General features: G+C 40.5%; 3 protein-coding genes and 1 pseudogene across 4 annotated transcripts; all 4 read left to right on the top strand.

Moving 5' to 3' along the window:
- Positions 1-882: 882 nt before the first annotated feature.
- On the top strand, positions 883-4411 carry RTL1 (RNAse II-like 1). Its single transcript, XM_008787591.6, has 3 exons — positions 883-1851; positions 3566-3712; positions 3795-4411. The coding sequence occupies exons 1-3, from the start codon at positions 1447-1449 to the stop codon at positions 4080-4082; spliced, it is 840 nt and encodes a 279-aa protein (XP_008785813.3). The 5' UTR covers positions 883-1446; the 3' UTR covers positions 4083-4411.
- Positions 4412-6206: 1795 nt separating this feature from the next.
- Positions 6207-8012, top strand: LOC103704409 (pentatricopeptide repeat-containing protein DOT4, chloroplastic pseudogene; annotated as a pseudogene). Its single transcript, XR_015987250.2, has one exon. The product of XR_015987250.2 is annotated as a pentatricopeptide repeat-containing protein DOT4, chloroplastic pseudogene (transcript).
- A 1625-nt stretch (positions 8013-9637) lies between these two features.
- LOC120111587 (proteinase inhibitor PSI-1.2) lies at positions 9638-10250 on the top strand. The gene is made up of 2 exons (XM_039128991.3): positions 9638-9762; positions 9880-10250. The coding sequence occupies exons 1-2, from the start codon at positions 9717-9719 to the stop codon at positions 10068-10070; spliced, it is 237 nt and encodes a 78-aa protein (XP_038984919.1). The 5' UTR covers positions 9638-9716; the 3' UTR covers positions 10071-10250.
- Positions 10251-11108: 858 nt separating this feature from the next.
- Positions 11109-17408, top strand: LOC103704343 (uncharacterized). Its single transcript, XM_008787593.6, has 7 exons — positions 11109-11279; positions 11946-12008; positions 12114-12193; positions 14662-14770; positions 16102-16261; positions 16395-16558; positions 16665-17408. Exons 1-7 carry the CDS (start codon positions 11277-11279, stop codon positions 17022-17024), a joined length of 939 nt encoding a protein of 312 aa, XP_008785815.4. The 5' UTR covers positions 11109-11276; the 3' UTR covers positions 17025-17408.
- Positions 17409-25373: the final 7965 nt, after the last annotated feature.

Raw genomic sequence — 25373 nt, 5'->3', positions numbered from 1 at the left:
CGTAAAGGCAAACTTGTTTTGTGACTTCTTCCCATCGCCCCCATCCAATTACAACCCCACTTCTTCACATCATGGTTCTAAATTTATCAACTAAGATTGCATGCGGTATTATCTCCAATTTTCAATTTTTAATTTTTCATTAAAACCAAAAAATAAAACTTTTTTCACAGTTACTTGGATTGTAGTGGGAGGTGGTAGCAACCAAGGATGTGGTGGTGATCATACATAATTTTGTTTTTTTTTAGTTTTTTAAGTTTCCATACTTTCTAGAAATTTAAAAAATGATTAAAAGACTGAACATGAAAACTAGGTTAAGAACGCCAGTACCATCTTGATTTCTATATCTTTGAGAATGATAATTGAAAAACTAAAATACATGTTGCTGCCAAATAGGGCTTAAGCTATTTAGTACCCCCTATTAGTCTCTCTCTCTCTCTCTCTCTCTCTCTCTCTCTCTCTCTCTCTCTCTATCTATCTATCTATATATATATATATATATATATATATAAAGTTTTGCATTCTGGTAGCAAAGATCCATGTGCACTTGGATATGTATCGTTTCTAGTGAAGGCAAAAAAAAATAAAATCTAAGTATATAAAGATTTTCTTTAATCCACCTGTTGACTTAAGCCATCAGCCCAGCTGGCAGAAAAGTGTATTCAAATGGTACAGCTTGATTCATACCTTAATGAACCACATGCCGGACCCGTTCCAAAGTATTTCCTGAAGGAGAAGTACTATTCTTTAATTTGCTGCATACTTTTTAAAAACGTCGCAGTGCCAGTGCAGTGAACCCTTCCCCTTCCCTGTAGGTAGCCTGCGCGTGGGTCGTGTGTCCGTACCTCAGGCGCGGTGGCTTCACCGGTTCCGCATGAGGTCGGCCTGACCTCGACCCAATCTCTTGGTATCGTAATTACTATGGAGCGATGCCACTTGCGCCCACCGTCCGGCTCTGTCCAGCCTTTACGTCGTTATCCTTTTAATGAGCTCAACTGCCCCGTCCGTAACGTTTCCTGCCGCCCAATCTTTCCACCAAACCATCTCCTGGGCCCGACTCTAGGAACAACGCCGCAAACAAAAGAAAGAAAGCCAGAAGACACCTTTCTGACGGACCATCTCGACGGTGGCTCCTCCACCAATATAAGGCGGTCCCGAACTTGGCCCTCGCTATTGAACCAGGCTTTCTTCTTTCCTCGCCCCAGCAGCCAGAAAAGCCTTCGGCGGAAACGAAGGGAAGGCAGTTCCGTAGTACCGTTTGTTTTGACTTGAGCTAGGTGATATCTCCCGAATTGTAATATAAAAGATCCACTTCCCCATTTGCCCTCGATCACAATTTCTTCTTTTCTTGACCTTCCTCCCTCTATTTTGTCTTCCCCCGCCTCGTCTTTCCCCTAAATCCAACCCCAAGTTCTTCGGTCGGCCGGCTTCGTATTCTTCCCCTCGCGGATGGGAGCAGCAGAGGAGGAAGCGATGGGGAAGCGAGAGAAGCGAGAGGAATTCAACGTCATAGGCACAGCACCAGAGATGGGAGAGGAGGAGGTGCGTATGGTGGAGGAGATACTGGGTTATAGATTTAGTAACAAAGATCTGGTGGAGGAGGCTTTGACTCACAGCTCCTTCTATTTGCCGTACAAACCGGCGAAGTCGTATGAGAGGCTGGAGTTCATGGGGGACGCTGTCCTCACCTGCATCGTGGCGAGGGAGGTGTTCTCCTCGTACCCAGATCTCTCCCCCGGCCCCCTCACCCGTCTCCGCGCCGCCAACGTCGACACCGAAAAGCTCGCCCGCGTCGCCGTGGAGCATGGCCTCCATCGCTATCTCCGCCACAAGGCCCCCCAGCTCCAAGCCCAGGTAAATATCTTTACTCATCACAGTTTAATTTTTGAATTAAATTTTGTGGAAGCCTTGATTTCTTTTTTTTTGGCCTCCTTAGATTGAATTATATACCTCGCTTCCGTTAGGGCAAATTGGCAGCTGGATCTGGGGAATGGAGCTGCGTCTCCTGAGCTTTTTGGGTGATCTTTTTTTTTTTTTTTGGCTTTCCATTACCAGAATGGTTCCTTGGAGCTCTACTGCTCTTCCTCCTGAGAGGGGATGAGGCGGGGGACGGACTCGGATCACCAGAACCCCTGGAATTGGATTGGGTTTTATGACCCGGCCCGACGTCGGTTAGGTACCGACACGGGTCACTTGAATGGGGTGAGAGTTTAGGTTCCAGGAGACCTAACTGTGGGTTAGGTAGGTTAACGGGAGTTTTTGCTTCCTTCGCCTCCCGGTATTACGTGGCCACGGCGAGTTGGTGCGATTTACCGAGCCGTGCAAACCAATTCACCTGTTACTTTGACCTGCGCGCTTCTCGCATACTCCTGGTCAATCCAATTACATCAACCAAAGTTCTTTATATATTGTAAAATTAGGGCTGGGAATTTATGTTGTAGAGTATAATATTAACATGCCCTAAGAATGGATGCGCCTGATTGATGGATGGGACTGGGTTGTATCTTTCGCACGAAAAGATGATTAACCTTCCTCCGTGCGAAAACATCATTGAATCACCTGCCGAACAAATCCCAAAACGCTATCAAAGCGAGCAGTGTCGCATGAAGGAAGGTTAATCATTCATACGCTTCTTTCCCAGATGGGAGACCTTTTATAAAGGAGGACGGCGATGATTGAGAACTGGGATATCCTTTCTCACCCCTTCGAAGGAGGTTCGATTTTCCAAAAGTTCTATTATTTTATTTTTTATATGATTTTGATGATACTTTAGATTGTAGATTTCCCATGAATAGAAAGATGTCTCTTATTAAAAAAAATTCTATATATTTTTTTCTTTTTTGAGAGTAAGCTCTTTCATAAGAAATGGATAAAAATATCAAATTTCGAGATGCGTTCAGAAGGAGAGAGAGCAGAATGTGCTTTCCAAAAAAAATAATAATAATAATAATTCTTAGAGGCTTAATCTTTATCGGTCCATCATTTTCACTGGGAGTTGTCATTATATAAAAGTAGAGTAGAAGGATTGTGAGCTTTGTTGAGGCAATGTAGCCTTTTGGGTGTGCCTTTTCCAAATCAGATGACCGTGCATGCAAATATGGGATCAACGAACGCATTCAATAAATCGTGGTTTCGGTAACTCACGAGACGAACTTATTAGTGTAGCGCAAGAACATCTTTGGCACTGACCGAGGAAAAGACCTGACCGGAAAGTTGGCTATCAGGCCGGCCTGTTCACGTCGTTATTCCTTGTAGCTAATCTATTTGCAGCTACGGAAGATGCTTGCTATGATGGAAAAGGATATTTCCTAATAATATGGTTTGTGGGTTCTTTCCTAATAATATCATAATGAAACATGTTTCATGCACCACAACTACTGTCTATTATTGTTTAGATGCCAAGTATTGAAGACCCCTATTGATCTGATGGCTTGTTAATGTATGTTATTTATTCTACAATAGAATATCATAATTTTTTTAAGAAAGATTGCAGCTATTGCAAGTGCCATTCTTTTCTGGTAGTTTCCGGAATGCCGCTAAGTCTTTCTTTGGTTGTTGACTTTTCTAGATTCAAGATTTTATGCAAGCCATGATGGAACATCCGATCCATTCCAACGGCCTTGTTGACCCACCTAAAGTCCTGGCGGACATTGTTGAATCCCTCCTTGGAGCCGTTTTTTTAGACACCAACAGCTCTTTGGAAACTGTTTGTGAGGTCTCTCTCTTTCTCTCCCTCTGCCTCTGTGTGTGTGTTTGCCAAGTACCAACGCGAAATATGAATGTATGACTTGGAACAGATATTTAGGAGGCTAGCTGCGCCACTGATCAATCCAGAGACTTTAGGAAAACACCCAATGAGCGAGCTCTATGAACTCTGCCAAAAGCTAAAGATGGATGTGACCTTCTTGAAGGGCGTGTGGCCTGAAGATCCAAAGATTGAGGTCTTGGTTGATGGCAAATTGGTCGGGAGTGGGAATGGCCAGAAGAAGGAAATTGCTCAAAATCGTGCCGCGAAGGCTGCGTTGGACAGACTCAAAGAGACCTTAGGCGACTTGGACTCAACAACGCTCGACCATCCCGACTAAGATGTCTCCTTATCATCACCAGGATTAAGATGAGCTCGCATGACCTCTACGTTTGAATGTCCTCTTATCATGATACCAAGATTGAGATGATGTTGCCTGACCCCTACGTTTAAATGTATATAATTCTTGCTGGCTTCAAGATACGAGCAATGTGCTCCTTGAGCTTGTATCTCCATAGTGTAAAGTTCAACCAACAAAATGTTCTGTTTGGTAGGAGAAGAACTGCAATTTATAAAAATAAATGTTTGCATGTGTGCAGCTGACCAAAGTAGTGTTGGGGATGTGAATGTTACTCCAGAAACTATTCAGCTTCGTTACATCTTTATACCGAATCATGGTCAATGTATTCTCTAAATTATCTACAATTGTTTTGAAATTTGGAATTCTCTTAAGTTTTCTTTTCATGTTTTGTATGAGATCAGTTCTCATTTTGTTTATTGAAAGTCTTAAATTTGCAATCACGAAAAGCAAACTATAGGATGCATGATGTCTAAGGCCTTTTCCGGTTGACTTGAGTCTAGAGTTGAAATTTGCTAAGCCTTTGCTTTTTGCCTTAGCTTCGCTCGGACATTTGCATGAATGACATGCTTGAAGAGTTATGTTTTGACAAAATACGGTGCTTGTCTTAGCTTTGGCCTATCATCCTAGCGATTGTCATATGACCAAATTCGACATGAACACCACGGTAACAAAAGCCTCCTACTAACGTCACGCACCTATTTGGCTAGCACAACAAACTAATTCTATGTAGTCAAGAAATACTGTGCTGGAATTACTTTGCTAATTTGTCTAATTGGTCCGAGAAAGATTAGTCACTCAGAAACAGCACCAGTGGAAGGCAATCCGAATTTAGTAGAAAGGAATTGGAAGTTCAGCTAGGTTCCTTCTCTTGCTGTTCAAATGGAATCACGGCACAGGCAATGCACTTTGATTGTTCCTTCTAGTTAACAACGTTAGGGACCAGGCAACAACGGGGAAAAGCTTTGCAATATTGCATTAAATTAATCACAGCAAGATATTCCATTTTGAATTGGAGATTGCTATAGCAATCACGCCCTTCTCAAGGAGAAGAGGCTTTTTGATGGTGCATCCCAAGTACCGAAATCTGCATAATTCTTGCATAATGGTGGGTCTCCACCCCTTTCTCTCAAAAAGAATAAGTTAGTGATAAAAACTTTTATATACTAGAATACAATGTTTAAGGATTATCGACTATACTATTATTTTACGTTGACGGTTGTTTTTGTAATTACTTCTCCTTCTTTGTTTTTTTACGAAATCCACATAATTCTTGCATAATGGTGGGTCTCCATCCCTTTCTCTCCAAAAGAATAAGTTAGTGATAAAAGCTTTTGTATACTAGAACACAATGTTTGAGGATTATTGACTATACTATTATTTTACGTTAACGGTTGTTTTTGTAATTACTTCTCTTTCTTTGTTTTTCTTTTTTTTATACACCAGCAGCTCACACTAATCTTACGTGAGCGCTGCCTATTGAGTTGAGAGATAAAAAACTCCACGCGGTGGAGGGATAGGTACAAAATGAGTCCAAAAAATCTCTCCAGAATGATGAACAATAAAGGAAGTGACTTTATCGGCAGCTCTATTTAACTTTCGGAATACATGCCCAGTTTGGAAGACGTCACATTTTGTAGTAGCCGTCAGACGTTTTTTAAAAGCAGATGGTCGAAAACTTCCGACCTCTTCTATAGAATCCGCTCAACCATCTTTACTGAGTCTCCTCTCAAAAAGATGCACCAAGCCTCCAAAACTCGCCTTGCATAAAAGACACAATTACTTCTCCATAAGCTGCGCAAGAGATGAGCCAAGTATAGCTTTAGGTTGCTCCAAGCTTAAGATAAGCTTCACCATAGATGAGACCAGTCATAAGCTTAAGAAAAGCTTCACCATAACCATTGGATGGACTAATCATAAACCTTTATCTCTAGAGAAAAAAAGTATCCACCCCTGCTTCAAAACTACAGGGTGCGCATCCTGTTGCTAAAGATGAAAGCTTCGTCTTTGGAAGCCCCAGTAGCTGAAACGAGGGTTTTCTAACAGCATGGGAAAAGCGTCAAGATAGAGTGAAACGAGGGAAAAGCATCGGCGAGTCCAAGACAAATGCAATCCCATCTCCAATACCTTACCAAAGCCCTTCCTTTACAAACCTGGAACCGAATGATTCGGGCCTCCACGCGAAATGGATCGTACCTGGAAACTCTCCATCTCTACTCCTCCATGGTGAGATCCGGCGTTCATGGCGATGCCTTCACCTTCCCCTTCGTCGCAAAAGCCTGCGCGAAGCTGCGCTCCACAAGAGAGGGCGGGAAGCTCCACGCCCATGCTCTTTTGATGGGCTTTCAGGGGAATCACTTCGTACAGACCTCACTAATGGATATGTACTCTAAATGCTATAATCTATCCGACGCACGCCAATTGTTTGATGAAATGCCCCGCAGAGGCGTGGTCGCCTGGAATTCCATGATCTCCGCCTACAGTCATGACTTTCAAATTAACAAGTCGTTTGAACTCTTGAACGAGCTGCGTGCGCTTGGTCTCAGGCCCACCTCTGGTACTTGTGTAAGCCTTGTATCGGGTTGTGCGTGCCCTGTTGCAGCCATAATGTGTGGTCTTTCGGTCCACTGTTATGGGATTAAAGTTGGGTTTCATTCAGATTTACGGTTTTCTAATTCAATTTTGAGTATGTATGTCTGGTTTGGCCATGTTGATGATGCCCGTTCCTTGTTTGATTCTATGGAGGAAAAATCCATAGTCACTTGGACCGCAATGGCCGGTGGCTTTGTGAGGGTTGGAGATAGTATGAAGGTGTTTGATCTCTTCAACCAAATGCGTAGTGCAGATATCATTCCAGACTCTGCTGCATTCATTAATCTTATCTATGCTGGCATCCTTACGGGGAAATCATCGATAGCCCGTGCAATCCATTCTGTATTGATTAATAGTGGATTTGATCAAAAGTTAGACATTGCCCCTTTATTAGTTACCTTATATTCAAAATGTGGAGAATTAACATCAGCTCGAAATGTTTTTGATTCTATGCGGGGTAAGGATGTCTTTTTGTGGACTTCCATGATCAGTGGGTATGTTCAAGGTGGGCATTCAAGTGAAGCATTAGTGCTATTTGAGAACTTGTTAAGTTCAAATACTAAACCAAACAAAGTTACCATTGCCACAGTACTTTCAGCTTGTGCTGATTCTGGATCACTTAGTTTTGGGGAAAAGATTGAAGAGTATGTAATGGAGAATGGGTTTCAATCAGATTTACGAGTTCAGACTGCATTGATTTACATGTATTGCAAGTGTGGAAAAATAGAAAGAGCGAAAGATATTTTTGATGGGGTTTCTGCTAAGGATATTACTATGTGGAGCACCATGATAAAAGGTTATGCCTGCCACGGGAAAGGAAGAGAAGCTCTCACCCTCTTTGAGGAGATGCAAAGGAAAGAAGCTATTAAGCCGGATGCCATTCTTTTTACCGACGTCCTATTGGCATGTAGCCATTCTGGGTTAGTAGAGGAAGGATTGCAATGTTTCATTAGCATGCAGAAGGATTATGGTGTTGAGCCTAACATAGAGCATTATTTGTGCATAGTGGATCTTCTTGCTAGAGCAGGTCATTTCAGTTCTGCCTTTAGATTTATTAATAGTGTGCCCATTCAAGCAAGGAATCAGGTGTTGGCTCCCTTACTTAGTGCCTGCAGAACTCATCATGACAATCAGTTTGGAGAGTTGGTATCAGAACAACTGTTTAAACTGGAGCCTCAGAACACTGGCAATTATGTATTAATGTCTAATGTTTATGCTTCTTCAGGGAAGTGGAAGGAGGTTATAGGGCTTAGAAATTTAATAAACAGGAGAGGATTGATCAAGGAACCTGGATGGAGTAGGATTGAGTTAAATAGCTGAATGTATCGATTGTTTACACAATTGCTTTATTTATATGAGCACCTTACTCTAACATTCTCCTCTTTCTAATATCATAAACCGAACTTCATCAACAGTCAAAAGTGAGCAATTAAAGATCTTGAAGCATCATGATTTGATTATGAACCAGTATGTCCTGTGGATTGTTTTCTTTTTTCTCAAGAAGAAGAGGGTTTACAAGATTTCTGAAGTCATTGCACATAATGGTTATTTGACTAGAAGTTGAAGTGCAAGCTTCTCCATCATAAAATGGTTGAAAACAAAATAAAGAAATATGTGACGAGTTTTAGAACCACTTCAAGTTCTCAAACTTTATCCAGAAAGCATGTCTTCCATCAAGTCTTCCCACAAATTCTACTTTCTGGTATTCATATTTCCTCCTTTGTTTCTTAATCTTTTTTTCCTTTTCCTGAATTTGAGGGGCAGTTGATCCTTATTTGTCTTCTCAAATTGACATGAAGGTAATATGAAGCATTGTTCGATCCAAGGTAGAGGATCCAATGTATGCCCTTCTGTCATGTGCCTTTGCATATCTTGAGTACATGACATGCAAATACCATGGTGATTTTACTTTGATACAAATTGTGGCTGTGATGTCAATATGGTTGACAGGTATGAAATGATTGCACATGATTTTACTCCATGTTGTTCCATTACCAAAACTACTGAAGATTTTAAATAAGAAGATTTTTGTTTCATAGCTATGGATACACTTCCAGTTGTTCTGTCCTTATATTTGTATATACCGTTGATTATAAAGTTGTTGTGTCATTTTACACACACAAATAAAAGAACAAATTAAAAAAAAAAATCTTATGTCATTTCTGTGGCGGGGTTTAATCAATGGTTTGTGGTTTATTTGTGGAATCTAAAGGAAAGAGAAAAATGTGATAGAAGATTACTATCAAGGAGAACATGTCACAATCTCAAAGCAAAACCTAATATTTCTCTGAAATTTGTAGAGAAGTATGAATTGTTCTATGTACACACTTGATTCAATGAGTTTTCTGACTTGGACTTACATAGAGTTGCATGTTTCACAAAACATAATTTACTCCTGCAAATGTGATGTTTTAGATATTGAAAGCTTTTGGCAAGAAGTATATCTATGAAATGTTTGACAGGTTTCCTCATCTTTTACACACGCACACAGACACACACACAGAGAGAGAGAGAGAGAGAGAGAGAGAGATCTATGTACTTCTTCTAATAAAAATCTGTAGTGGATAGTTTGGATTTTTTTCTATGAAAAATTGTAGTCAAACTGTTAATTCAAAGTCAAATATCCTTATCTATATCAAGAGCCAGCATCCTGATTCAATCTTCAGACCATGGAAATCCTCCACCGTAGTGCACTATAAGTGCTTCAGTCGAAGAATAAAGACAAGGTTGAGCTTTGCTTTTGAAAGATAATCTAAGATGATATAGGAATTTTTTATAAAATAATAATATACAGTCAAATTATCATAGTCATACTGCTTTGGTGCAAAGTTTCTTCCTGCACACGATGCTATACTTCATCTCTATCATTACCAACTTAAGATGATGAATTGTCAAATGTTTCACACCTGAACATGACAAGCTTGAGTTCACTTGTGTCAGAAAGTCTGTGGATTTGTGAAGGCTGGCTATATAGATATTAGTTAAACCTCCATCTCTCAAGTCCTACAAACTAGTTCGGAAGAGATGGCCTGCACTAGACTCCCTGTGGTAATGCTTCTCCTACTCACTGGTATTGATCCCTCCTCCCATATCTTGGTTACTTATATTCTGATGTACATGAACTGACTCTGAGCTAAGAAATTATAACAGTTTATTTCTTTTCATTGTTGTTTTTTGATGCTAAAAGGCACAGTCTTGTTTGGGGAGCTGCAAAGCAGCATTGGAGCTGTGCTCTGCCCTCAATATTGCCTTGATGTTGACTATATGACCTGCACATCTTCTGGCAACAAGAAGCTGCCTTCAAAGTGCAACTGCTGCCTTGCTCCCAAGGGCTGCACCCTTCACCTCTCTGATGGGACTGAATTGCACTGCTCGTGAGATGGCCTTTACTAGCTTATGCATGACACCAGTTCAACTTTTTTATGTAAGGGATGAACTACAGATCTTATGCTATGATCATCGTTCAATACACACCAGTTTAGGGGTGTAGAAATGTTTCTTTGTTATGTACCCCTTGTGGCCTTATATAAAGCTTTCCTTTTCCTCTTCCTTTTCTAAGTTTTTCCTAGGAAAGCTCCTGGGCATAATATTGCCATCAAAATCATTGATTTATCAACAGTTTGTCAGGTGGGCTTAGTGTTATCTCTAAGTCAGGACCAGTGAAACTTGATTAACTTAAACTTAAGCTTGGTCCGGTTCGAACAAGGAACCTCTTCCCAGTGCAATCAGTGAACCCCAGGGTGCAGATCAGGCTCTGGTTGGCCACTTTGTTCAATTTAGGAAACGTAAGTGAAGTGCTCTATGGATGCTTATCTGTCTACTATTACTATATTATAACTGTATACGTTTTACATGTGAATTATTACTGAGCGAGCTTTTACTTAAGAAACTGAAAGTTTTACACATCTTAGCAGAACATGCTAATATATTGAAGCCAATAATGGAGACAAACAAGGCTGCCGCAAATCTCCTTTCTGGTTCTAATCCAATACCAATGCCCAAATTCTAAACTGAGTCATCAGTAGATGGCTAGGTCTGGTAATCATAGAGTTGACACCTCAACTTCGGTTTTCAGACTGCCTAATCGGATATTCACAACGATCAGACTCGAGGTACGCCGGCTCCTGGCTGCAATTAATCTACCAAAATGGTCTCTGATCTTGCTCCTCTTTCTGCGAATCAAATGAGTCGTCGAGCAACAATCTTATCCTCGCTCTCTGATTTCCTTTACGGAACGGTTTAGATTGATCCAAGCTAGTTCATCCGATCGCCGCTGGACAAGAGCGCGGGACTTAGTATAAAAAGACGAAAGCCTTCCATCCATCCGTCAATAAAACAGCGGACGGTGGATAGGGGTTTCTTTTCCCACGCCTCCGTCCGCAAATCCGTCGTGCTAACGACCACATAGTTTCAGAATAAGGAGTGTCGGTTGTTGCCCCGCGAAACAGCATACCGATTTCTCTCCGCGAGAGTAAAAGTGCTCCCTCCTTTCTCTCGATTTCCCCCCTCGAAGGCCACCGAGAGCTCCGACGATCAAATCACTCATCGTGCGCCGCCAATCCGATCCGAATCCGGTGATCAATCATGGTATGTAGTAATCCTTTTGCCTGATTTTAGATGAAAACTAGGGACTTTGTAAACGTTTGAGCGTTAGAACCCTAATCTTGTGGGAACGATTAGCTCTAGGGTTTCCATCAATCTAATTAGAATTTTTCGGTTTCTTGGAGAGATTTATTTTTTAATCAAAGTTTTCTCGAGAATCTTTGCTGATTTGATGTATGTCCCTGCAGTCCTTTGATTTATTCTGTTTTCTCTGACGAATCATTCGTTGTTTCTTGATGGCTATTGGTTCTTTGACTTCCTATAAAGAGTGGTATTATTTCGTTTCTTTTGGAAGGTTTTTGATAATATGATGTTCATGCTATAACGCCTTCTTATCGTGTTCCTAATCAAACACCGGGTTCAAAAGTTTTCCTCTGAGTTCCTAGATACTATTTACATAGGCGAACAAATTGAAAAGGGAGAGAGAATCGTGAGTGATTTAAAGTGCTAATTGTTTTGATCGTTTGATTTTTTTTTTTCAAATAAAGAAATTGATTCAGAATCTATAACAGTTTTTTCCAATTTTGTATTCCTGAAGTATAAATTGTTTTGTAGCTACTTGTCATTGGTTGCATGATCTACTTGAATATCGTGAGCTTTTTCTTTTTTCGTGTAATATACCCTAACTTATATTTCTTTTCTGTTATCCAGTCTTCTCTCGCAGCTGCCAGAGCAGATAATTTTTACTATCCACCAGAATGGACCCCCAAACAGGTATGTTCGTCATTATAAATTTGATAGCTTTCCTCTATTTATTTATTTATTTATCTTTACCGGAATATTGGTTATTAAACATTTTTTTCCCCTCGTCACTTCCAGGGTTCGTTGAACAAGTTTCATGGCCAACATGCCCTGAGGGAGAGAGCAAGAAAGATAGACCAGGGCATTCTAATTATACGGTAAGATATTTTGAAGTCGCAAAAGGGAAAAAAATCTCAAGCATCATGTCTGACTGGTGCTTCTTTTGTGAGCTAATGCGATGGTTGAACTCTTCCTGGTGATGTTCAAGTTTGGGTAATTGTATTTTGGTGAAGGGTCAAGGGTCAATAGTACTGCCTCTCATGTATAGATAAAAACAGAACTGTCATTCTTAAGGTAATCAGTGCAAACTTAAGGATTCCACCATGTTGGATCTAAACCGGCTTAAAACTACCGTTTTAATGGATGAAGATTGTTAGGTCTGTAGGGTGTTGAAGTTTGCTGTGTAATTTTGTATATGAAAATGGAAAAAATCAAATAATGATGTTAGTATTTCTTTGATTTTTATAGATTCGAGAGAAATGAAGTTATCGAACGGGAAGAGTAGGGGATGCTCCATGCAATAAAATTTCCTATGGTAATTGTTATATATTGATGCAATGAATGACTGAGAGATGACTAAAGTCAAAAAAAGACAAACGGTATTTTTTTTGCACTAAAGAGGAATGATATTTGAGGACTAGAAGCAATATGTATGTAAAGCCTTAGACCTGACTCTGTAAGGGATTTATAGGATTTCGAGGTGTCAAATTTCAAGCTTGGAGAGCTAAATAATCTTGGGGAACTGAAAATAAGGTTCAGAGCAGCAAATCAGCTGACTCACAGTAAGGTTAGGTTTATCCAAACCATGATAGGGAAGTTATTTAGATATTAAGCACATTATTACATCCTCTAGTTAAAGGACCTAATTATTTTTCAAATTTAAGAGCTCTAGATATACTGAGGACAAATCATCAAGGCATATTTTCTCGGATAGAAAGGAGTGCCAAAGAGAGCATAATTAAGAATTGCAAGGGAAAAAGACAAATACAATGGAGTAATCGAAGAGTATAGGACGCATAAAGATGGAAAAGACCTGAAAATCACAGATGTAGTTACGAGTAATGTAAAAGATGGGAAGAAAGATGCAAGATAAAAAGAAAAAAGGAAGTTTAGAGATGAAATGTTAACAATCAGAAGCTAGCTGAAACTCACTCTTGCTTAGCCTTCTGTGCCTTGCAGAGAAAGGTTGATTTGAATATTCGTGTGCTCAAATCCAACACCACCAACTGAAAAGGGAGCAGCAAGAGTGGAAGAGGAATGAATATTAGGGCATTTAACCTCTGATATCAATTAAACAACCAAAAATGTGCTTCATATACAGCCCTAAATAACTTTAGTTGATTTAAGCCCCTCATTACTAGCAAGACGCTCCAAGATATAAAGGAAAAAGGGTGCTAGATGCTGGAACGATATGGGAAAGGAATGATAGTGGAAGAGAGAGGCCTTGAGTAAGAGATCCAAGACAAGTAAGAGAGGCATGGAAGGGGCACACATTTGTGGAGAAAATGAAACATGACAGTTGGTGTTCAGACCTTAGTTGCCACATCAGCACACTTAAGTTATTCCCACGTGGCAGCCCTTAGTTTTTTGTTTTTTTTTAATACCTATACAAATCCGCATACATACATAGACCACACGAAATACACATGAATACTCATATTCAATTGATCACGACATGGGTTGCCTGGATGTCTTGAAGCCTGTGTATCACCCAAGCGTCCAGGTGACAACTTGTAACAACAATTAAGCGAAGGGGGTTTGAAGAAGTTCTATTTTGTGTTTTCATTAGGGCTGGGGACATGATTTGGAGACATTACATTTTGGAGAACAGGAGATTAAGAAACCCTGAATGCAGTAAAATCAGTTTAGCTGACTTTTGTTCATAGCATAAGGCTTGTTTACATCAATGATCCTGTTTCTGATATATAGTTTTGTCTTCTTTCTGTATCTTGGATTTTCTTTATATTCATTTACACCCTTTTCATGGTCACGTTGACTGATACCGTGGACTTCTATGTGTTTTGCTAGGATATATACATATTATACACACACACACACACACTAATGCTTCTTTGCGATTGGTCAATTGGTTATTCTTAGCTGTGAAGTTGATTAGTGCATATTATAGAAATTGGTGATTGTATGATTCTTCTATCCATGAAAACGGCATTTTCTGAAAAAATGAAAAATGAGCATTTTCAATGATATGTATTGATGTATATATTATATTTAAAATAAAGGTATCAATTATTAAAGTTTTACTTTCTCAAATGAGGTATTGGTGTTAAAAGATGCGATTTTCGCATGTAACTGAGTTTACCTGTCTGCCCTTGTCTGTTTTAGAATTTAAGTAGGATAAACTTCTGTGTCATGATTGTTTTTTCTTTTTAATGAACAAAGGCAAACAGATTAATGAAGATGCAAGTTCAATTGGTCTTGAGCACTTTGACCTGGTTTGACATAGTTAAACTTTAATATTTGACTGCTTTATGTGCACCAGTTTTAATAGTTTCTACATCTTCTAAGCCCATATCCATCTGTTCAACTATAATCTTTTATTTTTTAGATTTGAGATGCCATTCAACGTCTGGTGCGGTGGATGCAATTCAATGATTGCCAAGGGTGTAAGGTTCAATGCTGAGAAAAAGCAAGTGGGAAACTATTATTCAACAAAGGTACCTTGCCGAACTACTTTAAGATATCAATCAATCATCCAAATATGCTGAGTTCCAAAACAAGATAACTTACCTTGTCTCGTTGTTGTACTTGGTTATGTCAAATTGAGACCTTATCAAGTGTTGATCATTTTTTACAATCAAAGATTATTTAATTAGATTGTTTTTAGTGTATGTAACAAAATAAAATAATTCAATTTATACAACATCACGTTATTCATCCCTTATTGAAAAACACACAACAATTATATTTACACTAATATATTTATGCCATACTGAAATACTGTTATTTACAAGTTCTGTAAAAGTCAGGTGCTCCAATCTTGATTTAGTTTCAGGGTGTGACTCAAGGATTTAATCAGTGCCAGGCATTTTACCTGGTACAATTCATTCAAGTTGGCTCACCATTTTCAAGTCCAGCAGCTTGGCCCACTTGTTCATATCTTCAATTATAGTCTTATAGGAAACTAAGAATGGAAAATCAGAGTACCATGACTTGATAAACTTTAAAACAATGCAATTTGAATATCGTACTAATAGTTGGCAATGTTATTCATATTATTGTTTTTAATTTGTTCTTGGAGTTTGGCACTCTTATCCTTTGCCTACATGATTGACCTGCTGTTTGATCTGCATATTCTTAAGGCATTCTGCAGATGGCAATAGATAGAATGGTTTTGGTTTTCATAATTATGAGATCGAGAAATTTAGTTAACCTAGACATGATAAAAATTGTTCATTTTTTTGGGATAGCTTGGATAGCTGTTACATTGGTCTGGGAAATCACGCTTTCACTGTTTGATGATATATGCATCTTTTCTTTACTTGGATATGCAGCTTTTAGCATGCATGGAAGTTGTTCTCTCATTGTACTGATATGGGTATATCATCTCTTTTTTTTCCGTCAGTTTAGTACTCCTCCTTTTATGAGGAAGTTTTTTTTTTCTTTTTGTGTCAAGGGCAGCTAACTATAATTAGAATTCATCTAAGATTAATATGTAACATAGAGGAATGGGAGGAGAACCACTAGGAATCTGCTTAGGGCTGGCATTGGTTAAAAATTTTAAATAGATGCTGAGCGTCTTCAGGTTTTCCTCCAATCTGCACCATCTGCATTGTAATTCACTAATTACCAAGTAGCATGTGATTATGTTTTTCTGAAAAGCAAGTCATGAGTATTGAGGGTATTGGAAACCTTTTTCACCTTATTTCACATGTTTTTCAAATTTTATTTTGTTCTTTAAATGGTGATTTGGTGTGGTAATCGTTGGTTTGTATATTCTTGTTTGAACTCTCCTAGATTTGTAATGTGGTATCTATGTTTGTATCAGATATGGAGCTTTACCATGAAATCAGCATGCTGTAGGCATGAAATAGTCATTCAGACAGATCCAAAAAACTGTGAATATGTCATCATTGGTGGGGCCCAGCGCAAGACTGAGGACTTTGACATTGAGGATGCAGAGACATTTGCTCTTCCAGCAGATGAAGGTCTGCAACCCTTTTTTTTTTAAAAAAAAAGTATAAGCTGTTCCTACTCTTTCTCTGTTGCAGGTTTTTTCCCTGTTTTTTTGTTTTTTAAATTTATCTTGGTTATGTTTCTCACGAAAAAAATATGTTGCAGAAAGAGGCAAGCTTGCAGATCCCTTCTACCGTCTTGAGCATCAGGAAGAAGATCTGCGGAAGAAGAAAGAAGCTGAGCCATTGCTAGTCCGCCTTCAGAGAGTCTCAGACAGCAAGCACTCTGATGACTATAACCTTAACAGAGCTCTCCGTGCTCGTCTCAGAGTGAGTTATCTGATTAATTTATTACCAAATTTCTTTTCTATTATATTAGCATTTAGCATTCTGCTTTTGGATTCTTATTTCTATAATTTATTCTTGACCATTTTAGAGTCAGAAGAGAAAGGTTGCTGAAGAGGAGGAACATGCAAGAGAGCTTGGCCTTGGAATACGACTTCTTCCCCCATCCAAAGAAGATGCAGCAGATGCAGCTGCTGTAAAATTCTCTTCAAAGTTTGATAGAAATAGGAGGGAAAAGCGGGCAGCAATTAAGGCTTCCTCCATTTTTCCAGAGTCATCAAGCTCTGTATCAGGAAATAAACGCGTGGGACTGGAGTTGAAAAGGAGGAGAATAAAAGCAGCTACTGCATCTGCTTTATTGTCAGGTAGGTTCAAGCCATCATCATGGCAGCTGAGCCAAAGATCTGTGAGTGGACAGAATGGAATATCAGTGGCTTCAATATGCAAATAGTTATATGCATGTAATTCCAGTTTCAAGCAGAGCTGCATGATAAGAAGTAAGGTTGGAGATCAGTGGCTCTGATCTGCACAATCGTCCTACAATCATCTTGAGGAATTTGATACAATTTCAAGCAGAGCTGCATGGTCCGTAAGTAGAGCTGGAGTTGGAAGGGGTGGCATGAACGCTGAAATACTGGATGATCGGTTCTGGCAATTCCCAGTTATTTGCAAGGACGATTCGTTCTGGCATAAATGCTGAAATACTGTATTGCTTACAGTTTGTAGCCATGAATCCTCTTCAATACATTTGTGTTCCTTTGGTAAGGACTACTGTAACATTGTATATTTGTATGCATATGGTGAGGAAGGTGACATTGATCTGGAGTTTCATTTATTCTCATTTTTTGCACACAATTGCTGCCAAGAGTCTCCGCATGCTGAAGACTGCATAGTTTAGTACAACAGTCATTAGTAGGGAGGCAAGATGATGTATGCCAATTGTGGTTGAGGAAGCGATACCCTAGATTTTATTTGCTTTTGTATAGAAATTACATGTTAGGTTGGCGCTCTCTGGTTCTGATTAATTGGTTATTGAAAGCCTTCTTCCTTGGGGAACCAAAGCTGCAGCACTCCAAAGGTGTCAATTGAATTCAATGTGGTTTTGTACGGATGTTGTCAACAAGTATTGTAGGGTCCAAAGATGTCATAAGCGATGTCTCCAAACATGATGGGTGAAACTAAACTCCACAGGTTGAGCTCATTTTGCTTGCAATACCAGCCAAATTATGGCGTAAAAATATAAAGCAAAAATATGCCGTGTCCTGTTCCTACCGCAGCACCTTGCCTCTCTCACAAGGCTGAATCGCTCTAAATTCAGCTGTCTCAAGTCGATCTTTACATGCACGAGTCAATCCTCCTCTTCTTCTTCTTCTTGTATTTAAGGACCATTCCCTCATAATTGTATTTAAAGGAAGCGTAACGAGAAGCATCAGCACTGATAAGATTCGACAGCTGAGATTATAAAAATATCTCGCCGATCGAAATCACTGTCATCATTGCCTAACTTACTTGCAAACCAGTCCGCAGGCTGATTATCTTAAATATGTGAGTACGACACTGCGGACAGCTGAGTCGATGTTGTTTTTGTTGTTCTAGTCATATTCATTATGGCAACTCCATGCAACGCATAGTCTTTCTCATGAATTATAAAAATGTTGCAGCTTTCAGCATAAGTTCATCAACCATATATGAAAAATTTTATTTGATGTTACTTGCACTCCATCCACATGAGGTGCATCAAGTATACTTGTAAAAATGATCTTTGAATTAAAACTATCCTCATCCGTCGACTTTTTAAATATATAAATGATTTCCTAAGAACTTATTTGATTCGTGGGAAGAGAAGGAGAGAAAGTATGGCCAATAAAAAAATAAAAAAATATTTTATATTTTAGAGTTTTCAAAATAGAGAGATGAAAAAGTAGCTTTTTTTAAAAGAAAAATAAGGTTTCTCAATTTTACGAAAAGCAAAACTTACGTGGGACATAAGAAAGTCATATTTTTATGGTGGAAAATTGGCATAATTATATTTTTTTAAAAATATTTTTAAGCTTTTATGGAGCATAGGATAAGATCTTTTTCTTTATTAAAGGTATAACAGATATTTTTCATAACTTTTTCAGAAAACTAGATGCCCAACTAAACATAAGTCATTCTGTAATGCCTTATTTTTCTATGGACAACTAAATATGCAAAAACTAATTTTTTAGACTGCATATACTCAAGCATCATCAGCTTTCTCCCCAAAAAAAAAAAAAAAAAAAAAAAAAATCTAATGAGAAAATATTTTTTTCTCTGGTTAGAAAACCGTAGGGCACTTGTTATCAAGCTACGGCCAGCCCCGGTGATTATCTCCCAGTCCCACACGAAAAGGTCCACCTCCACCCCCGGTAGAATGACATGTGACACTATCCAACCTAATATATCCTTCCACTCCATCGTGACCGACCCCCGGGTCTCCCTCAAGATCTAAAGAGATCATTATTGCCCCATTAGTAAGTATGTCTGGAGCGTTTGACAATTGAGTGCGCCCTTCTTCCTTGAACGTCAAGGAAGAAACTCCCATTGGAAAGAGCTCGTCCAATGCGGAGCTCTGCTCCTCCCTCCGCATAAAAAGGGCCCAAAAAAACTCCACCCCAAATAAAGAAACCCAATAAATGGAGTCGCAAGTAAGCTAATCCACCTCTCCTCTCAACACGCCGCTCCACCCCCCATCATATTTCTAATGTTGGACCATTCAGCTCAAGCTGGCATACCACTAAACCCTCTCTCTTAGATCTCGCCACCACATGAGTACTCCCCCCTCAATCCACCACCCTTCTTCAACCCCTCCATGGCTTCGAGCAGACCTCTTCTCACTTCTCTCCTCTTCTGTCTCGTCCTCTTGCTCTTGTTCCACGGGTGGAACCATCTAAAGCCTCGGACCGCCGCCCCCTCGGCGGCCCCTCGCAAGGTGCTGGGAGCCAAGCTCGATTTCTCCGCATTCCACTACACGAGACGTTCTCAAGACCACCACCATCGACATGTGCATGCACCGCGTTCCACCGTCGTAGAGGTTAAACCGAGTCCCGATGAAGGTGACGAGATCGATCCACGGTATGGCGTCGAGAAGCGTAGAGTCCCGACGGGCCCGAATCCATTGCACCACTAAATAATGTTCTCGTAGCCATCATCTTTGCATGGAAGGTGGAGGCGAGGGAGATAGAGATGGCTGCAGGGAGACAGCTCATAAAGTATTTGCTAAATCAGATTCTTTATAGTTGGAAGGAAGCTCGATTCATCTCAATAATCTGTTGCGGTGTGTACGTATCTTGGCTGAGTATTTGTCGTATGAACCATATATGTACTATCAAAGTAATGTAGAATTCACCTCTGTTCTTGCCAAAGTCTGTACGTCTCAAAGAAAACATAGAAGCAAGAAGTTAAAAAAAAAAGAAAAAAAGAAAGAGACTTTCTTAGAAAAGAGACCAAAAAAAAGTTTAATCAAGCATATATATGGTTTGTGATTATATGGTATTGGCTTGCTTGCTTGCTGAGGGAAATGTGTCAGCTGTCATTTATATTTTACGTTACATTATTTGCAGCCTAACAAATGAGTAACGGGGACGGCACGGTGCGGCACAAATCACCACCACTCCATTTGGAATTTAACATGATAATAATGGCTGTGAGGAATACATGGCCCCATTAAACTAGTTGTTGACTTCGAGTAGTAGGGTCCACAAGAAAGGACCCCAGATCAGCTATTCGGTGCAAACTAGCGCAACGTGATATCGCGTTGTGGTCAAACACCTCGGCGAATTCTTAATTGTCCAAAACATCTTCTGATCATCAATCATCATTATCATTGTTACTAGCATTAGTGTTTGAAAACTTAGCAGGATGCTGAGGTGTGTTAATTTCTCGGGATTAGATGTTGTAACTAGCGGGTATGAGTGGGGGAGTTGACTATGCTAATTTATGGTGGGGATGGAGTAGTGATGATGGCGTTTCGGTGGTCGGCTTTGCACCGTTGACTTTCGGAGGTATGTTCCTGGGTGGCAAACCACTTCATGAGCCAGCTTGCTAGATTTTATAGGATACGAAGTCATGTGGTCGAGAAAAGGGAAGGGAATTAATTCACCTACCACCCGGCCGGTGCCGACTGGGATGTCTGGCCGACTAAGATAACAGCACTATTTGATGGTGGAGATCCTTATTTTTAATTTCCCCCCTCTCAAGTAATTACTCTGGCTATGTTCATTATTTGGCAGAATGTTATCTAAACGTAAGGTGATTCATCAGGCAATCTAAAAAATCATAAGCACTGGAATGGGGATCTACAGTTAGTTGACCTACATGGGCAAGTGACCTTCTCTGCGTGTGAATGAATAGTTGGAGATGCACCATCCAACTCGAACCAAGGCGTCGCGCCAAGTTTGTACAATATGAAAATTGACAACCTTTCATGAGAAGATGATCAATATTGAGCACATAAGGTGCAAGAAACGCATGCACTTGGCATTATAATTAGTATGACATTGAGATATCCCACTATTGCTTCATAACATGCCTCTGGCTTACTTATTCTCAATGCTATATTGTCGTTCATTAGGTGAAGCCGGTCAAAATAGACGGAAAGGGAGTTGCTCGATTCAGAATTCAGACCTACTTGTGACAATAGGTACATGTCATGCACACCAACCGGATATGATTAATTAATTAGATCCAATTGCCTTGGTGAACTGCGTCGAACATGCGTTTATAAAAATCCATTAACCTGTATACTAGCTATGTTTTATGCAAATTGTTTTAAGACTTGAATATAATGTAGCCACTTCTTTATTGGAGTTTAATGCACGAACTGCCAGCTTCAAGCTCGAACGAGTCCCTGCGCCCCAAGTGCCTGGAGTGGGTGAAATAACGAATAGGGTACGTAGGTGCGAATCATCCTCTATGTTACGCCTCCCCTATTGTTGGTCGACACCAATCCCATCTCGACGCATCATGCCTTAATCCACCTCAGCGTAAAAAAAAAAAAAAAAAAAAAAGGAGAAGAAAAACGCTCCGCTCTCTCTTCCGAGCGAATGGAACCCTTGCCACTAGGGGTGGCAAAATATGACCCGACCCGCCAACTCGACCCGTGTTCGACCCGCCATAAACAGGTTTGGATTTGGCCTAAACAGGTTCGGGTCGTAAACAGGTCGACCCGTTTAACCTGTTTATTAATTAGGTCGGATACGGGTTTTAGATGTCTGACCCATTTAAATCGTTTAACCCGTTTAACTGTTGGGCAGGTTAAACAGGTCTAAACAGGTTAAACGGGTTAAACAGGTTACACGGGTTAAACAGGTTAAACAGGTCTAAACAGGTTAAACGGGTCTAAACAGGTCTAAACAGGTCGGGTTGGGCAGGTTAAACAGGTTGGGTTGGACAGATTAAACAGGTCTAAACAGGTTAAACGAGTCAGGTTGGGCAAACATGTTAAACAGGTCGGGTCGGGTTGGGTAAACAGGTTACCAGTTTATTAAACAGGTTAAACAGGTCGGGTCGGGTTACCTGTTTAATAAACAGGTCAGGTTCAGGTTTGCAATTCCTGACCCGTTTAATAAACAGGTCGGATTCAGATTTATAGTTTTCTGACCCGACCTGTATTTGACCCGACCTGTTTATGCCTGACCCGATCCGATTGCCACCCCTACTTGCCACCCCTCTCCTCCGAGCGAATGGACCTGATTTTGGTTCTGGGCCCCTCTGCTCCTTTATCTTGTTCACTAGCTTCGCCCTCTTTGAGCAAGTAGAGCCCCTGGCTTCGAAGGGATCATCGGGTAGTGTCTTCCACCACCTGCCCTCCTCCGCCCTCGCCATCGCCACCACCACATCGACGTACTCGTAGGTTCTAGTGATGACCATCCCGGAGGTATCCCACCTCACCTTGCAGATCCCGGCCGGCATTGTATCCCGCCACTCTCAGCGATGCCATCACCGCCCGTAGGAATGCCGATCCATTTTTTCTTGCCTCGATGAAAGCCTGCACCACTGCAAGAACATCGGAAACCAGCCAAACTCGGAATGGGTCCCTCTCCACCGGCGAGTCGAGTAAATCCCGTAGTCTCCACGGCAACTGCCATGCGATTGCTGGTGTCATCGTCGTCGGAAGTGTCACCTTTATCGGAGGCGTAGCTATTGGGAGCGGCGGTAGAGGTGGGGTTGGCTGTGCTCTGGAGGAGGAAGGTGTGTACGAGGTTGGAGAGGGAGGGAGTGGCCTCGTGCATGCTGTTGCGGCTGGTACCGACGTCCCTTTTTCTCATTTATGCTGAGGTGGCATTAAGGCGCGACATGTCGAAATGGGATTGGTCTGGTGCACTGCTTGATGTGGTGGACATGGTGTACGGTATAATTTTTTCAGGAAATTGGCAAAAGAGGATCTGGGCCGCCAAGGCGGTAGCTCAGTTGGAACGGAGCTCGGCTTCTAACCAAGTGGTTCCAGGTTCGAAACGCGCGGGCGTCAATTAAATGTGGGGACCGGATGCCCCTAGCCTGGACACGGGGTCTAGAAGTGCTACTGGTCGGCTGGTAGCCTTGGTGGTGCCAGGTGTGACGTACTCACACGTGGTTCCCGAGCCGGAGCCCAGAGGGGTAACCGAGCCGGGGTCACGGGTGGGGAGGGTATGAGTAATATATGGCTGGGGTCTGGTGAGCTGGGCCTATACCAAACGGCCATTCTGCCCGAATCGAACATAGTCCTGGCGGGGGCGGGGCCCGGTTGGGGTTGCTACGCGGGGTGGGCTTGTCCCCTCCCCCCTACCTCCTTTTTTTTCTAAGCAAAAAAAAAAAAAAAAAAAAAAAAAAAGAAAAAAAAGAAAAAAAGAGAGGATCTGGACCCAACGGATGGAGTCTACCAATTATTTGATCGGGTTTAGAAAGTGATCGTGCCACTTTGCAGGGACTGAATGTAATAATTCCTTGCGGCAGGGCTTGAACAAGTCTCGACAGGGCAGGCCGTGTTCGGAGATGGTATGGTTATTATTACAAATTACAACTTTCACAGTTTATATATTACAAAAATATCTGCTATCGTTATAAGTGATCACAAATCTGAACTAGAAACTGCACGAGATTAGTTCATTCAACATGAACATATTACAAACAGCACCCTGCCAAACTCAAATATCACGGAATTATTCCTTGTAGTTTAGGAATCAGCAGATTTTTTGGTACAGCGCTGCCTGCCAACACCATTCATTTCCCTGCTCACAAAACAAATCTTCTATGGCAGCCATGGGGGTTACAGTGTTACACGTGGGTTCCAAGCGAGTCTCATCTGCCAACCCACTAATTACCATGCTCTGGTGCTGTGAGCAGGATTGGAACGACTATGTTTAGAGCTTGTTTGGATATCTTGTAGGATTGAGTTGAAAATTTTATGAAAATTCAGTACCGCCAATTCACAATTTCTACATACATATATACATATATGTATATATATATATATATGTATATATATATATATATATATGTATATATATATATATATATATATATATATATATATATATCAAGGTAACTATCAAGTTTAGTCTACTCTTCTTCTTCCTTTTTTTTTTTTCTTTTTTTTTTTGTGCTGAAAAAAAGGGGTAGGGGGGAGGAAAGGACAAGCTCACCCACGCGTAGCAACCCTCACTGGGCCAGGAGAATGTTCGATGCAGGCAGAAATGGCCGTGTGTTGGGCACCCCGACCGGTTTTACTCATACCCTCCCCACCCATAGGCCCGGCTCAGCTACTCCTCTGAGCTCTGGCTCGAGTCCCACGTATGAGTACGTCACATCCGGTACCATCCCGGCTACTAGCGGTTCAAGAGCGGTCCTATACCACAAGTCCAAGCAGCGGCCAAAGTAATGAGCTTCGGTCCACAATTTAATCGTCGCCGCAGCGATTCGAACTTGGAATCTTATGGTTAGAATTGCTGCCCAGTACCACTAGGCTACCACTTTGGTGGCTACTCTTCTTCTTCCTTTGTTAAGGGAAATCAAGCTTTCTATCTAACAGGTTGCAAAAATTCCCAATGCAAAACACAGAGTTGGTGAATATAGAATACACAGGATAAAGGGACGAATTTACACCCATTGCATCATCAAAGGTCGGTGGTTCAAAAATAAAAAGCTTAAATTCGATCTGAAATGCTAATTATAATGTACAAAAAAAAAACATATGTTTGAAAACTCTCTTGCTTACAAGCTCATGTAAATTTGATGAGTCTGCCAACTTTGCTTTATGACAAAATGCACTGGAGAAGATTTTCATGGTACCTAAATGTATGGTTATGATTTACTACTCCTCAAACTTTGAGTATGAATATAAGTTTAGTATCTTTTTTGAACAAATATAAGTAAACTATTTTTGCAAAAGAGAAAAAAAATGTATGTTTCAATTTTTTGTTTTGGTCCATCCTCTGTGTCAATTTGGAATAAGTGTGATACATGAGAGATTGATAAGTTCATTTGAGATTGGGCCACTCATGGAGTACCACATCATTGCTTGCTGACTACCACATCAATGATAGGGAATGGAGCGCTAATCTTTAGTATTTTTTTTCCATCATTGAACATGTATTTTTCTCAGTTATACGGGAAAGCCCTTGTCTTCTATTATGCTAGCATATGATGTAACATAGTTTTATTACGAAGATCATATTATTCTGAAGAATTGTACCAATTTGCAAAAATTGACCCCATGATGTCCAAAAAAAAAAGTAGAAAAACAAATATTACTATATAGTTTTACCAAAATAGTCATGTAACATAAATGCATCTCATATAT

Source organism: Phoenix dactylifera, chromosome 5, assembly GCF_051530095.1.
Source record: "Phoenix dactylifera cultivar Ajwa chromosome 5, Ajwa_hap1_PhDact_Kaust_v1.1, whole genome shotgun sequence".
NCBI lineage: Eukaryota > Viridiplantae > Streptophyta > Magnoliopsida > Arecales > Arecaceae > Phoenix > Phoenix dactylifera.
The sequence above is the reverse complement of the archived record's forward strand: the minus strand, read 5'-3'. Positions and strand labels throughout refer to the sequence as shown.